This window comes from Rhinatrema bivittatum, chromosome 8, assembly GCF_901001135.1.
Source record: "Rhinatrema bivittatum chromosome 8, aRhiBiv1.1, whole genome shotgun sequence".
Taxonomy (NCBI): Eukaryota; Metazoa; Chordata; class Amphibia; order Gymnophiona; family Rhinatrematidae; genus Rhinatrema; species Rhinatrema bivittatum.
In genome coordinates, this window is record NC_042622.1 from 169,546,408 (window position 1) to 169,562,078 (window position 15,671).

The 15,671-nt window shown below is 41.8% G+C and overlaps 1 protein-coding gene across 17 annotated transcripts in view; it reads right to left on the minus strand.

Moving 5' to 3' along the window:
- Positions 1 to 15,671, minus strand: part of NCOR1 (nuclear receptor corepressor 1) — a 372,787-nt gene that overhangs the window by 262,563 nt on the left and 94,553 nt on the right. For 13 of the 17 annotated variants that reach the window (XM_029611288.1, XM_029611291.1, XM_029611299.1 and 10 more), the window contains one exon: positions 9,714 to 9,773. The exons of the other annotated variants lie outside the window; for them this stretch is intronic. In XM_029611288.1, coding sequence (XP_029467148.1) covers positions 9,714 to 9,773 — 60 coding nt within the window. The remainder of the gene's footprint in view (positions 1 to 9,713; positions 9,774 to 15,671) is intronic. 17 annotated transcript variants of the gene reach the window in all.

The following is a 15,671-nucleotide window of genomic DNA, read 5'->3' on the forward strand; positions in this document are numbered from 1 at the left end:
GAATGCTGGGCTGCATAGAGAGGAATAACCAGTAAGAAAAAGGTCGTGGTGATGCTCTTGTACAGGTCCTTGAAGAGGCCTCACCTGGAGTACTGTATTGAGTACTGGAGCCTGTATCTCAAAAAAGATAGAGACCGGATGGAGGTGGTCCAACGAAGAGTGACAAAAATGGTATGGGGTCTGTATCGGAAGACTTATGAGGAGACCCTGGATGATGTACACCCTGGAAGAGAGGAGATATGATACAGACCCGATACCTGAAAGGTTTTAATAATGTACATACTTCAAACCTTTTTTGTTGGAAAGGAAACAGTAGAACTGGGGGTCACGAAATGAAACTCCAGGGGGGATGACTCAGAACCGATGTCAGTAAATATTTCTTCATGGAAAGGGTGGTGTTGTCAGGAATGCCCTTCTGGAGGAGAACACAAAAATAGTCATATAATTCAAAGGGGCATGGGATAAACACTGTGGATCCCTAAAGGCTGAAGGACAGAAATTAAGAAAAGGGTGAATGGGGGTAACCTGCTCGTTGGCGGTTAGAACCCTTAACAATATGCATGGGGATTACTACCCTTAACCAATAAGCCTTGATGCTTTTGAAAACTGCTCTCTGCTTTAAGGGTGTAGAGGGAGAAGGGAAATTGGATACAGAGGACAACCAACTTGGGCCCCAACTTTTACGGTCTGAGGTACTGACACGCAGACATAAAAGAAAAAGTACAAGACTGCTTCTACAGCAGAGTTTAAAGCAGAGCTCGTCAAGCAGCATTGGCTGAATTTTCAAAAAGGCTCCTCTCCCAGTAAAAGTGTTGCTTTGTTAATAAATAAGGCTTGGGAGTAACCTGCATGGAGCAGCACTTAAAGGGGTTACTTGTCACTTGGTGCAGGTAATCCACTCAACCGAAACATGGGGGTTACCTGCACAAAGTGGCAGCTACTACCATAAGAAATTTGTTCGGCAGACTGGATGTATCATTTGGACTTTTTCTGCAGTCAATACTAAGTTACTGTGTTCAAGGAAGCAGACTAATGGCGCCAAAGGAGGTTTCATCAATTGAGAGGACCGCATCAATATCCCACCAAAAGGGTGGTTTCTGTATCGGGGGTATGATGTGCAAGAGCCCCTTCATAAAACAAGATACGAATGGAGCTTGGTTTGTTGTCCAAGAAGGCATGGTATGTGAGATAGCACTCAGATAAACTCACAGAGAAAGTAGCAAGGCCTGAGTTAGAGAGGTGAAGCAAGTACTGCAATAGTTGTGGAGGCTCACATGAAAAAGGATCAGAAATATGTTGTTGGCAACAGATGGAGAATCTAACTTCGAAGGCATAGCTTTTTCTGGATGAAGGTTTCTTAGGCAAAACAAATATATCTTCAATTTCCAATGGCAATTGTAGTTCTGCTATCACTGCGTGCTCAACAATCAAGCTGTGAGATGGAGAGCTGAGAGATTGGGATGAAAGTGTGTCCTATTGTCCTGAGTCAAAAGAGCAGGATGTGACTCTAGAGCAGCGGTTCTCAACCTTTATAGTTCTGCGACCCTTTTAATACAATTCCCCACTATGTGGCGACCCCAACCATAAAATTATTTTCGTTCATAGGCCTAAGTAACTGTACTGTATATATTTCTGCTTATAATTAAATTACAAATAAATTACATTTTATCTTTATGACTTGCATTGCGTATTCACCATATTCATGTTGCATACTTATGTGAAAATTTGAAAAGCATGGCAAAGCTCGGATGCTTGCTATCAAAATGACGTTTCAGTTTGTTCAGCTTCATAGATTCGGCTGATAGAACTTCCTTTATAAATAACGCATTGGGGTTTCTCAATTCCTGCTTTAACTATTGAAGTAAAACCATACCGTAAAAAATCGTCGTCATATTTTCTTTTCTTAACGTTCTTTTGTTCGAGATCCATTTTCATGGGTTGTTCCATAATGAAAATATTACCTTCAATAACATGGACTATAAAACGATGGCTAATTAGAAACGGCAGTGCTTTTCAATTATGTCACGACGTGCGTAAATCTTCACCATAGAAATAATATCTTTGATCCCGCAATGGCGTAACGTTGCGTTATGCCACGCCGTTTGATGGACAGTAATTTAAACTGTTAAAAATATTTATGCTGCGACAATTAAAATGTTTGAAATCATTCTGATTCAGTTGTCTGCAACATCTATCCTCGAATGACAATTATAGTAAAAAATAGTAACTACCAATGGAAAAATTTTGTTGACAAGTTTTACACGTTAGACTAGACAAAAAAACCCATATTTCCGATGGTCTTAGGCGACCCCTGGCAAATCGTCATTCGACCCCCAACGGGGTCGCGACCCACAGGTTGAGAACCGCTGCTCTAGAGCTATGGGAGGACTGCTGGAAAGCTTGACAAGATATACATACTAACCCTATCTGAGCCACACCGGTGTGATTAGGATTAGATGGATGGGTCTTGAAGGACTTTCTGCACCGTTTTGTTGATGAGGGGAATCAGTGGAAAAGCATACATGAATATTTGACTCCAATCAACTAGGAAAGCATCCCGTTTTAGTTTGCAGTTGCTTGGTAGAACTGAGCAGAATTGACTTGGTAGAGCTGATAGTTTTGTGTTTTGCAGGAATACAAACAGGTCCATCAGCATACCCCAGAAATTGAACAGTTTGTTTACTACTGATTACCACAGAGACCACTTGTGAAGATGAAATTCTAGGTTGAGGCAATCTGCTAGAATGTTTAAGACACCCGACAGATGACATTCTACCCAGCTCTTATTTTCAATGCTTCCAGACCAAGAGGTCATGATCCCGTTCCCCCTTGATTGTTGACATAGAACATGGCAACCCAATTGTCCATTTGAATTAGAATGCTTCTCCTTTGGAGGAGGTGTGTGAACATGGTGAGGGCATGCCATATTGCTCAGCTCCAGATTGATTTAAAAGAGACTCTCATGAAAGGACCAAGTTCCCTGGATGCAGAAGGATCCTGCATGAGCACCTCAACCCCTGATAAAGGTGTCTGTTGTAAGGATGATGTGGTGGGAGCATAATCTAAGCAGGGCACCATCCCAGGCGAGGCGGGTTTGTAACCAATGCTGTAACGCCCGAGCCATTAGTTCCATGATCCTCACTACTGAAGAGAGAGGTTGTGCGAGTTGAGCCCATTAAGATATGAGACCCCACTGAAGGTGTCTGATGTGAAGATGGGTCAGTGGAACAATGTAGATGGCTGCCATCATGGGACCCAATAATATGAGGAGCTTCCTGGCCATGGTTCTCAGACTGGAGAGCTGCTGTTGGATTAGCAAGATCATGGTAATATTCCAGTCATTGGGTAAGAATGCTTTCTGTAATATTGAGTCTATGATGCCCCTATGAATTGGAGGCACTGCATGGGGTCCAAGTTTGACTTCTCAAACTTCATGAGGAATCCTAGGCTCTGCAGGAGGTGAATCACCACATTCAGGAAGTGGAAAACTGCTTCTCGTGACTGCACTGTGATTAACCAATCGTCAAGGTAGGAAAAGACTTATACTCCCCAACAATGCAGATGTGCTGCCACCATCGCAAGATATTTCGTGAAAACCCTAGGAGCAAAAGAAAGGTCAAAGGGAAGGACTTTGTACTGGTAATGGGAAGAATCTACTTGGAATCATAGGTAACACCAATAGAAGGAATGAACTGAGATCAGAGTATACACATCCTCGAGATCAAGGGCACACAATTCATTCACCTTGTTGAATGAAATGAGAGACTTGTGCTGAGCGACTTCATTTTGAATTTCTCTCAGAAGATGTTTGTTGAGAAGTCTCAAGTCCAGGATTGGTCTCAATCCCCCTGACTTCTTGTGGAAAACAAAGTATCTGGAATGAAAACTCTGCATATGATGCAACGAAGGGATCAGCAACACTGCTTGATGTCGGAGAAGCCACTGCACTTCCATTTGGCTCAGAGGGAGATGAAATGGATCTAGATGGGGAGATGCATAGTAAGGAAGGGATGGGACTCAGGATAAACACAGCTGGACCCCATACTGCACAATTTTGGGGACTCAGGAGTCCTTGGTTATTTGACACTATCTTTCCAGAAAATGTTGAATTTGTCCCACTACCAGAAGAGAAGGCAGGGGATTGGTCGATGGGATCAAAAACTTGGCCGTGGATTTGGCCGAGAAATTTTTGGCTGCTGGCACTTAAGCTGTCTAGGCCTGACCTGAAGTTGGTATTGTCACTGGGCTGGAAGCAGAGGAAATCAGAACTACTGAAAAGACCGGCAAGGACAACTGTAATAAAAATAAGGATGTCTGTATGGATAATACAGATGCCGTGGTGGAGTGAGTTGCTCAGGCGCCATGGAGAGACTGTAGTGCCACATTCTGGTCTTTTAATTTGAGAGATTGGAGATAAGCTTCGAGAAACAAAGGGGTTTTCCCGCAAGCATTTGAGGTCTGCCAACTTTTCGTGGACATCTTCATGGATACAACTGGCTCTCAGCCATGCCATCTGTCATGCTCTGCTAGAAGCTGTGGAGGTATGTGAAGCAGAATCAAATAATTAATCATTGAATAGAGCAGGTGTCAGACAGCCTCTTCTGCATCCCAGAAAGGTTGAGGAAATGCATTCTGGTCAGAGGAATATAGGTATGGTTTCAACTTTTGAAGGCAATCATTGAGGCATTGCACCATGTAGAATAGATGGATAGTAATGTGAGCAGAAAGAATAGTGCTCTGAAAATTTCTTTTGCCAAAACTGTCCAGAAGTTTATGATTTTTACCCGGAGGGGGAACTGTAAAGAATACATGTTTCTTTGCATTTTTCATGGCAGAATCCACCATGACCAATTGATGCGGAGATGCATCACGCCAAAGCTTAGTGACCATCTGACTCTGTACTTTAGGTCTAATTTTTGAACAGCTGGACTATCTTAAATTGGCATTTCCCACAGTTTCATGGGTAGCACTTTGAGAATATCATGAATTGGTAAAGCAGCAGCCAGGATATCCAGAAAATCAAAAATTCTGCATAGCTCGATACGTGCGTCTTTACCCTTACAGACATGAACAACTAGTGCTGCTCCTAATTTCTCCACAAATTCCGAATATATGAGATCTCACAAAGGGGAAGTATGCTCTGGAAAATCTGGTAGAGGATCTGACGGTATTCCTGTAAAGTCCTCATTAGAGCCCAAGAGTATGGCTTGCTAGTCCAGTACTCCACTAACCAAGAAGGTTAATCAGGGAATCCCTCTGAGGTTTCAGAGAAATTGCCTGGTCTAGAGCCTCTGATCTACTAGACTCCACTGCAATTGTGTGTGTGGAGTAAGAGCCCCTAATTTGGGGTTCTGATGAGGAGTGTGCACCCATAGGAAAGCTTGAGACTCCAGCTTGTTCTAACCGCCTCAGATAGAAAGGTAAAGAAATTCCTCATGAACCCTGAAATTTGGACATGCAACTGTTGTGTCCTTTGGCCTGGAGTAGGTGGAGGTACATCCTCTTCTGACACTAAGATGTTTTGCATCATAACAGGTGACCTATTTGATGAGAGCAGAACTACTGAATAGACAGGATCCACTATTTCTGGGCAAAGATCTTCTGCTACTAACCTAGGTGACATTAGTGTTCTGATAATTAGAGGAGGTAAGGGTAAGTTTACTCCTCCCACAGATCTCAGATGGCTAGCATACTGTTGTGTAGATAGATAACCATGCTGAGTTAAAGGAAGCAGAACAGCCTGAAGGGCTTGATTGCTTGGGCATTTTAGAAGACTGTAAATCCTTCATAATGTGTCCTACAGAAACTGAGTCAGCAAGAATAAAGATTGTCCAGGAACATCATAGAGCAAAATATGCGTCAGCGTATCCAAGCTTGCATCAGGTGCACCGATGGATGGTGCTGGGAATGCATGGTTGTGTTGGAAAGGTCTTTATGCATCATAGCGATGTGCATCAAATGCATCGGTATCGATGTGTCTGGACACCGTGCTTTGGATGCATTGAGATACTGTCCTTTGTACAGCCCTGTGCTGCCGGTGCAGAAGAGAGATGGTCTAATGGTGCCAGTGCACCGCGGCTTCAATGTTTATGCATCTTTGCTGCAGGAAGGGCTGGTTCCAGGAAATGATGCCATTTCTGCTGCAATGCAGAATGGTTGGCTGAACTTGACTCCATGGTCTCAGCCTGAGCAGAAGGGACTTAGGACTAATTGCTGTGCAAACCCTTACTCAAGGAGGCAACTGACACTGCACTTCAGGAGGAAAATCTAAAGCTATGCCAGAGATTTATTTCCATGTGTCCTGGAGTACTGTGAGCATGGGGACATCTGTCCACAGTGGAGTAGCAGCAGATTCTTATCGCATATACTATTAACAATTCAACTGGTTATCAAGCAATAAACTCACACTCAACCTCCAAAAAACAGATAATTTATCTTTCAAGATTCCCATCTGATCCGATTCCATCAGAAGTATTGATAAATAACCAACCAATTAAACTCTCCAACGTTGTCTGCAACCTTGGAATTCAAATCGATATCTAAACATGCAAACTCAGATAAAAAAAAAATCTAACAGATATCTCACCATAAATTACAATTACTCCGCCATGTAAAACTGTTTTTAGAACACAATGACTTTCGGACCATTTAACAAACACTTCTGTTTTCAAGCATGGACTACTGTAATTCCCTGCTTATTGGTATTCCTAAATATATCATTTGTCCTCTACAAATCATTCAGAATACAGCTGTCCATCTACTAACCAATATATACAGCTATGAACACATCGCACCCATACTAAAACAATTTCACTGGCTACCTATATCATTCAGAATCCAATATAAACTTGGACTAATTGTTCATTCTCTAATTTTCAATTTACACTCTTCCTGGACAAATGCTATCATGAAATTCTATTCTCTTTCCAGGTCTTTGACTCAGCAAATCAATACCTCCTAGATATTCCATCCCCTAAACTCATCCGCCTTGATGAAAAGCATGAAAGAGCACTCTCCACAGCTGGCCCAATATTTTAGAATACACTGCCAAAAGAATTAAGAACCTGTGAAAATTCCAAAATAATCAGAAAGGCATTAAAAACACATTTATTTAGAATTGCTTTTAATGATTGATTTGATTTTTATTGTACCTTTTATATGTATTACTGTCATCATGAAATTTATGAATGTCTATTGGGTGGAATAGAAATGGTTTTTAAATAAATAAATAGTGGTTTGAGCAGCAGGTTGGGAACTAGGAAACCAGGGATCAAATCCCGCTGCTGCTCCTTATGACCTTGGGCAAGTCACTTTACCCTCTGTTGCCTCACGTACAAACTTAGATAGTAAGCCCTCTGGGGATAGGGAATACATAATAGTGTACCTGAACGTAATTATGCCTTGCAGTGCTAAAAAGCAGAATATAAATCAAATAAATACATACATACATTTTGAACATGGTCTGGTCCAAGGCATCATAAGAACATAAGGATAACATACGTCGTGGCAGTCAGCGAGGGATATCTTGCTGCAGGATTGGTTTGTAAAACCACTCACCATTGTAGAGTTTTTTTTCTTCTGGCCTGACACTCCCTGTGATATAACTTCACTTGAAAAAAAAATATATATTTTTTTTAGTAGCACTTAAAAGTGCTGTTGAGGGGCTGCAGAAACAGTGAGGCAAGGCAAAAAAAAACAAAACAGGTTTTGATCAACAACTTTCACTTTGAAGGAAAATGAAGAGAAGTACATGTCCATGCTCTAGCTCGGACAAAAAATGACTGAGGAGGATCACGAGGCAAAGCACATGCTCAAGCCTGGAAAAACAAGTCCATGCGGAGCCGCTGGACGACGTTATCCACATGAAAGGGCTAATTCAGCCTGCTTATCGATGGAAAGAAATCAGCTATGGTACTTGAAGATTAGAGGATACCCAACGTAACCCCAGATTTAAAAAAAAAAGGTTCTGGGGTGATCAAGGAAACTACAGATCAGTGAGCCTATGACCATAACACACCAGTATTAAAGGACTTTCACTGGTTGCCAGTTAGAAGCCATATACAATTTAAAGTGATGGCTATTGTATTCAAGATACTTCACTCAGACTATAAATGTATATTACAAGCAAATTTGCGCAGCTATGATCCAGGGAGAACATTGAGATCAGATGGCACCACAATTTTAGAGATGCCATTCAGCCTAGATTATCATTTGCATCAAACACGTAGTAGAGCATTCTCATTTGCAGCTCCACGTATTAATTTATTTAAAATCTTTTATATGCCGCCTATACAAGTGATGGTCTAAGCAGTTTACAAAGTAAAACATTCATAATTAAAACAGAGCAAACAAATCAAACAAGGAATAAAACAAATTCAGATTATAACAAACATAAAAGGGTCAATAAACAAACTAAAAATGCCTCATGAAAGGGAGTAGGATGGAATTAAGTTGAAACCTGCCAAACGTCTGGGCATCTAAATGGCAGATGACATTTAATGTGGACAAGTGCAAAGAGATGCACATAGGGAAGAGCAACCCAAATTATAGCTGCACAATGCAAGGTTCCACATTAGATGTCACCACGCAGGAAGAGGGTCTAAGCATCATTGTGGATAATATATTGAAATCCTCTGCTCAGTGTGCAGCAGCGGCCAAGAAAGCAAATAGAATGCTAGGGATTATTAGGAAAGGATTAGAGAATAAAACAGAATATTATAATGCCTCTGTATCGCTCCATGGTGCGACTATATCTTGAATATTATGTGCAATTCTGGTCATCGCATCTTAAAAAATATATAGCAGAATTAGAAAAGGTACAGAGAGGGGTGACCAAAATAATAAAGGGAATGGAACGATTTCCTTATGAAGAAAGGCTAAAGAGGTTAGGACTCTTCAGCTCGGAGAAGAGACAGCTGAGGGGAGATATGATAGATCTATAAAATGATGAATAGAATAGAACGAGTAAACGTGAATCGGTTGTTTACTCTTTCAAAAAGTCTACGGGAAATGCAATGAAGTTGCTAGGTAATACTTATAAGACAAACAGGAGAAAATATTTTCTTTTACTCAACATATAAATCGTTGCCAGAGGATGTGGTAAAAGCAGTTAGCGTAGCTGAATTTAAAAAAGATTTGGCTACGTTCCTGGAAGAAAAGTCCATAAACCATAATTAAGGTGGACTTGGGGAAATCCATTGCTTATCCCCTGGCCACTGTTGGAAACAGGACACTGGACTTGATGGACCTTTGGTCTGACCTAGTATGGCAAATCTTATGTTTTTATATTTAGAAAAGTAGCTCTCATAGCTAAGTCAGTAGCATATCTCCATTACTTAAGTACTTTCCTATTACATCCATGCTCTAAATCTCCAATTCTCACTGTCTGGAGATCCATAAGAATAGGCACAATCCTTCTGCTTTAAGATGCAGTGCTCCTTAACTAGTAATCACACAAAGGATCTCTCTCACTTACATGGTTCTCGATACTCTCTTGCTTAAGCTCATATTCTCACACCCAGGCACTGTCCAGCAGGTGAGTAAAGCCATAGTGCTGAAGTCTCACTATTTTCTAGTATGTAAATGTGTGCAGACAACAACTATCACCCTTTAGCATGAAAATACATGTACCCAAATGTCGCAGGCTCAACACCATTCTAAAATTAACCTTTTTTGAGATGTTAACTTGCTTCTCACATTTTTCCTTCTTTTACCTTGATCTTCTCTGTCCCCGGTTCTAGATTCACAAGCACTTCAAATTTCTTCCAATCGGTCTGCCCAACAGATAAAAGGTCACAAGGTGAACCATCTTGTTTCCATAACAGAACAGCTACTCATCCTCATGTAATAAGGCAGTTGTTTGTTTGGGTGAGATTTGTCTGTCTTGGTGCTTTTGTGTGCGCATTCACCACCCCTTAACTCTACACCTAGTGACTCTCCCGGCAAGTACTGCTCCCCTTTCTGTGTACGTACTGACTCCACCACACTCATCCTGCACATAATCCCAGACTCTTCCAGCACATAGTGTTCTTTCCCTCTGCTCATAATCCCTCTTCCGGCACGTGGCATTCCCCCCTCTGTGCATAACCCCTCCTCCGGCACGTGGCGCTCCCTCTTTCTGGATATACTGACTTTTCCTCACTCTCTGCATGCTGGGATTGGGACCCTGTCTGTTCATCATTTTGTGACTGGCTTTTTTAGCTAATAAGAACATAAAATGTTACATTTCCCCAACTGGTGTAAACTATTTGGTGAGTCCTTGGATCTTTTCATCTTATTATGTGTATTGATTTTGATCTTAATGATTGATTTGACTAAACACCACACCTTGCGCAACTATTGTAAAGGCAGTTAAGAAATGTGTTAAATTAAAACTATATTTGACCTGGGTTTTCCTAGCCCCTCTGAACTATCATCTCTGGGTATACCACTCACAGAAATGCTCTCAATATAGTAAGAGCATCAAGTCAGCCGGGGGGGGGGGGGGGGGGAGACGGGACTGTTTTCTGGCCCACAAAGGGTTCAAAAACTTTAGGGTGTTCTACAAAGAAGATGATGGCAGATAATGATCATCAGGCCCTATCCAATCCGCCCAGTTATTTTGTCCACACTGCTAAGGATATGTCCTATTATCAGCCAGCCATGGGTAACTTGTAGGATATCACTCCTTATCTTCTTCCTTTGTATTCTACCCTCTTGGACAGATAAGGATACAAGAGTACCTCTTTAGTTCATTTTAGCATCCCTCTCTTTCACTGTCAAACTGCAAAGCTTTGAATTAATCCAAGGAGCTACCAGTACTAGTTTTGTACCCCCATCCCCAAGCTGCTACATCGATCCAGTCAACATAGGGAGCACACAGCTTGTCACGTAAGCATTTACTTCTCTGCTTGGACTCTTAATTATTGCTGTATTTATCATGTTTGCCCTTTCCTTCCTCTGCCTCTCCCACCTGATCCTGTTTGTTTTATTCTACAATGTTTTTATATGTATTTACTTTTTCGTCTGTAATTGTGATTTTATGTATGTCATTTTCTGTAATCCACTTCAAAAACACCACGTTTGAATAAAAATAAAAATAAATACTTATTTGCTTTCATAATCTCCATGATGGCAAACAAACAAACAATCTGTTTGGCGTATACCACCAGGCCTAGGCAGTCATTCATAGCTCTTGCTCTCCAACCGGAGGAATGCAAAAGTGCTAATTACCAGTGCAGGCGGCCATGCCCTGCCTAATTACATTTTACTGGCAGCATAGCAAGATGTACTCTCTTCTGCAAACTCCTGATCAGATTGGGACCCCTGACTCACAGCAGTATGTTCTCTGCCTGGAGCCACACCAGCAGATGGTACAAGCCTTGGACACTGGAGTCGCTAGCGCAGGCATGGATATTTTTGAGAAGTTCCATGGCTTCTCTGTAAATACAGTGTGACGTCACTTAACATATGACTGACCTATTCTTCACTGACTGCAGCATCACATGATCTGCTATGATTTGACATTTAAGCGCCAGAGATTTTGGGCTCTCAAGCAGGTTAGAGCATAACAGCAACAATTCACTTAATCTCCCCCTTGCAAAATAAAACCTAACTGAAGATAGCAACATTAAGCTGGAAGCCTGAGATGCCTCAGTTTTGTCACCATACAACCTTTTGACAAAAGAAAAGATTACTGTATTACTACTATTCTTACTAAATTCAAGAGGTGAAAAAATCCTGAATTTTTTTTTTTTAATTCTTGCTAGTCAGGACAAATTTTAAGGTTGAGAGGTAAACAAAATAAAACACAAGAAAAGCAAGGTGCTTAGTAAAACACTGCACAATGAGAAAGTCAGTGAATAGGATTATTTGATTACCATTCATAGGAATCTTATACTACATGGGCTTTAGTGACCTCATGGGCCTCTTCTTCAGACAAAGAGGACTGATGTGGTCTGGTAAGCTCATGCGCTATATCAGAGATGACTAACGCCGGTCCTCGAGAGCCACAAACAGGCCTAGTTTTCAGAACATCCACAATAAATACGCATAAGATAGATTTGTATAAAATGGAGGCAGTGCATGCAAATCTTTCATATGCATATTCTTTGTGGATATCCTGAAAAACAGGCCTGTTTGTGGTTCTCTAGGACCGGGGTTGGCCACCCCGTACTACATTATCTTCGTTTGTTGGACCTTTGAGAAGTGTCACAAGCTGCTAGGACTCCAGTTTTCTTCAGTACCAATATTAGAACTACACTACTGGCATCTGCTATGACTCATCAACCCTTAATACAATTACACAAGAGAGCAGGAGCACAAATGCCCCCAAGCTTTAGATCACAAAGGGTCATTTGGAAACAACAGTTACAGTCAGAGTTTTCCTGACATGGGTCCACAGCAGGCATCAGAAAACATAAGCAAGTTTTGCTTACCATAAACTGTGTTTTCCATAGATAACAGGATAAATTAGCCATGCTCAACGGGTGACGTCATCAGGCAGTACTTTCCAGAGTTGTCTCTCAAGCCAGTTAAAGCATGTGTACTGAGCATGAGCGGGCCTTCCCACGTGACTGACCATTCCAGAACTCTCTTCAGTGGATAACAAAGCTAGTTGGATTCTTCATATAGGGTGCTGTCCAGTGAGGAAGGTAAGTTTGGCATGGCTAATCCATCATATCTACAGAAAACACTGTTTATGATAAGCAAAACTTGCTTTTTTCCATTGATAAGCAGGCTGAATTAGCCATGCTCAATGGGCAGTCCCAAGCTGAAGGTTACTAAAGAACGAAGTTCTATTTGTAGTATCTTCTTGGTTCTTCTGTAAATTTATTTTTCAACTGTGCACAGTCAGCTAGGATGAGGTGGCATGCTTAAGAACTGCAGTTCCTACCAAGCAGTCAGCAGTGGCAGCTTTATGAAGGCAGGAGTACAATGTGAAGGTGACGACCACATGGCTGCTTTGATATGACTTCAATAGCAACATTATTTAAATGTGCTAATAATGCAGCAGTTGCCCAAACTTGGTGAGCTTTTACGGGGTCTGGAAGATTGAGTGATTGCGCAGTGAGGCAATGTTTAATACACGCAGTGATTCAGTTATAGAGCATTTGCTTAGAGAAAGGTGTACCCAATCTGTTTGAATCACAGGAAATGTATAGTTGTGATCCTTTCCTATGAGTCCGAATATGTCGCTTATAATATGCCAGAGCACGGCACGTTTGCAATCTAAGGTATGAAGCAGCTTTTCCCTCTCATGCCTGTGTGACTTTGGGAAGAAAACTGGCAGTGAGATGTTCTGGTTCAAATGAAATGGTGATACTAATTTTGGTAAGAAATTCGAGTGCGGGCAAAGGGAAACCTAGTTGTGGAAGAATTGGAGATAAGGTGGAAAATGTACCAGAGCCTAGATCTCACTTATTCTTCAAGCCAGGATCACTGCTACTAAGAACAGGACTTTCCAGGTGGTAAATTTTAAAGATGCAAATTCCAACAGTTTAAAAGGAGTTTTCATTAACAAACGCCAGGACTATACTTATGGCCCAATGGAACAGGTGTGGGGGCCGGCTTAGCGGAGGCCGTAGGTGAAGAAATACCCGCATGAATTAGGAAATTAACGGGTTCGTGGAGATTGATGCTCCACCTTCTTGATGATGGTATGCCACTGTAGCACTTAAATGTACTCTAACCAACGTGGATGTAAGACCCGTATTAGAGAGGTAGTGTAGATCGGGGCTCATACGTAATGGAGTCTAGATCACGTTGCATGCACCAATTGGTGTAGCAATGCCATATGAAACTAATTTCATCTTTTGGGCAGTTTTCTTGCTGAGAGGACAATTTGAATTGGCTCAGGAATATTCCAGTGCACTATGGTTGCGCATTCAACATCCATGCAGTTAGGTTCAGAATGGAATGCAAGGGATGAAGGCAATAACCTTCTTCCTTTGTCAACAGGTTTCGGTCACTCATGAGTTTTTGTGGAAGGGAGTGAGAGAACTGCATGAGGTACGCATACCATGGTTGTCTGGGCCAGGCAGAAGGTATTAGAATCATCTTGGCCTGATCCCACATGCATTTCTGTACTGTCCTGGGGATCAATGGTATTGGGGGAAATGTGTACAGTAATCCCCTGCTCCATGACAACAGGAACGCATCTGGTGCTTCTCAGTGAGGAGTTGGTCGAATGGAGCAGAACCTTCCTGTTCTATTCTCTGGTGGAAAGGTCTATCTAGGGTTCACACAAATGTTGAAATAGTGCATCTTATTCCTGTCAATCAGTGGCATTCATGTGGTTGGAATAATCTGCTTAGGTGATCTGCCTCCACATCTGCAATTCCCAGCAAGTATGTGGCTTGTAAAGTAATTTTGGCAGTGGATGCCCATTCCCATATGTTCAAGGCCTCTTCATGAAGGACCTGCAACCCTGTACCTCCTTGTTTGTTCACATAGAACATTGCTACCTAGTTGTCTGTGTGGATCACCATGGATATCCCTCGGAGGAGGAGTTCGAAGGCTCTGAGGGCATTTTGCATGGCCTGGAGTTCTAGTAGATTTATGGAGTGTTTTTGCTCTTTGTGATTCCAAAGACCCTATGTCTTGTACTGGAGAAGAAGGTGAGCGCCCCAACCCTTTGTGGAAACGTCCAATGCCAGGATTAGCTGGTGCAGAAGTGGCTGCAAGTGAGCGCCTTTTTCTAATACATTCAATTGCAGCCATCACCTTATTTCCCTGAGTCATGGCCTGCATCAAAAATACTCTCATCGACAATGGTTGAAGAAATTGAGATCTTTGACTTCTGAGCCCCCACTGCAAACGAAGCATGTGCAGTCTTCTTAAAGGAACCATGTAGATAGCAGCTGCCATGTGATCCAGTAGAATGAGGACATGTTGAACTGGTGTCCTTTTGTGCCACAGAAGTGAAGTTTGAGAGCTCACTCATAAAGAAGAAATGCTCTGGATTCAACTGAATCTATTAGTGTGCCTATGAACTGGATCTGTTGTGATGGGAGGAGCATGGATTTCTTGTAATTGATTAGAAATCCCAAAGTCTAATGTGAATACCATATTTCTGTACAAAGTGGATACTTTGTTTGATATTGAAAATTATAATAAAGAATAAATTAAAAAAAAAAGAAATCCCAAAGTCTCCAGGCAAAGTATTGCTTGTTCGGTGTGAGACTGACGTGTCCGTTCATCCAGCACTATTATTAGCCAGTCATCCAGATAGGTGTATTGTAGGGCAATGGAGATGTGCCACACCAGAGCTAAATATTTTGTGAAGACCCTCTGTGCAGAAGAGAGTCCAAATGGGAGGACCTTGTACTGGTAATGGAGTTGTCCCACCTGGAACAAAGGTAATGCAAACAGGAGGGGTGGACTGGGATGTGTACATATACATCTTTCAGGTCGAGAGCACACATACAGTCAATGGGCTGGATGAAGGGCAAAATGGTGCCCAAGGATGTCATCTTGACTTTTTCTCAATAGAAGTGTTTGTTCAATGACCGGGGGTCTAGAATGGATCGAAGATTCCCCATCTTCTTGTGGATGAGGAAGTAATGGGAATAGTATCCGTTGCTGCTATCCTGGAGTGGAATCTCCTGTATTGCTCCTTGCTGAGCAACTTTTGTGCCTCTTGGTTCAAGAGTGCTAGATGGTCAGGAATTGTGGGATGTAGCGCTAGATGA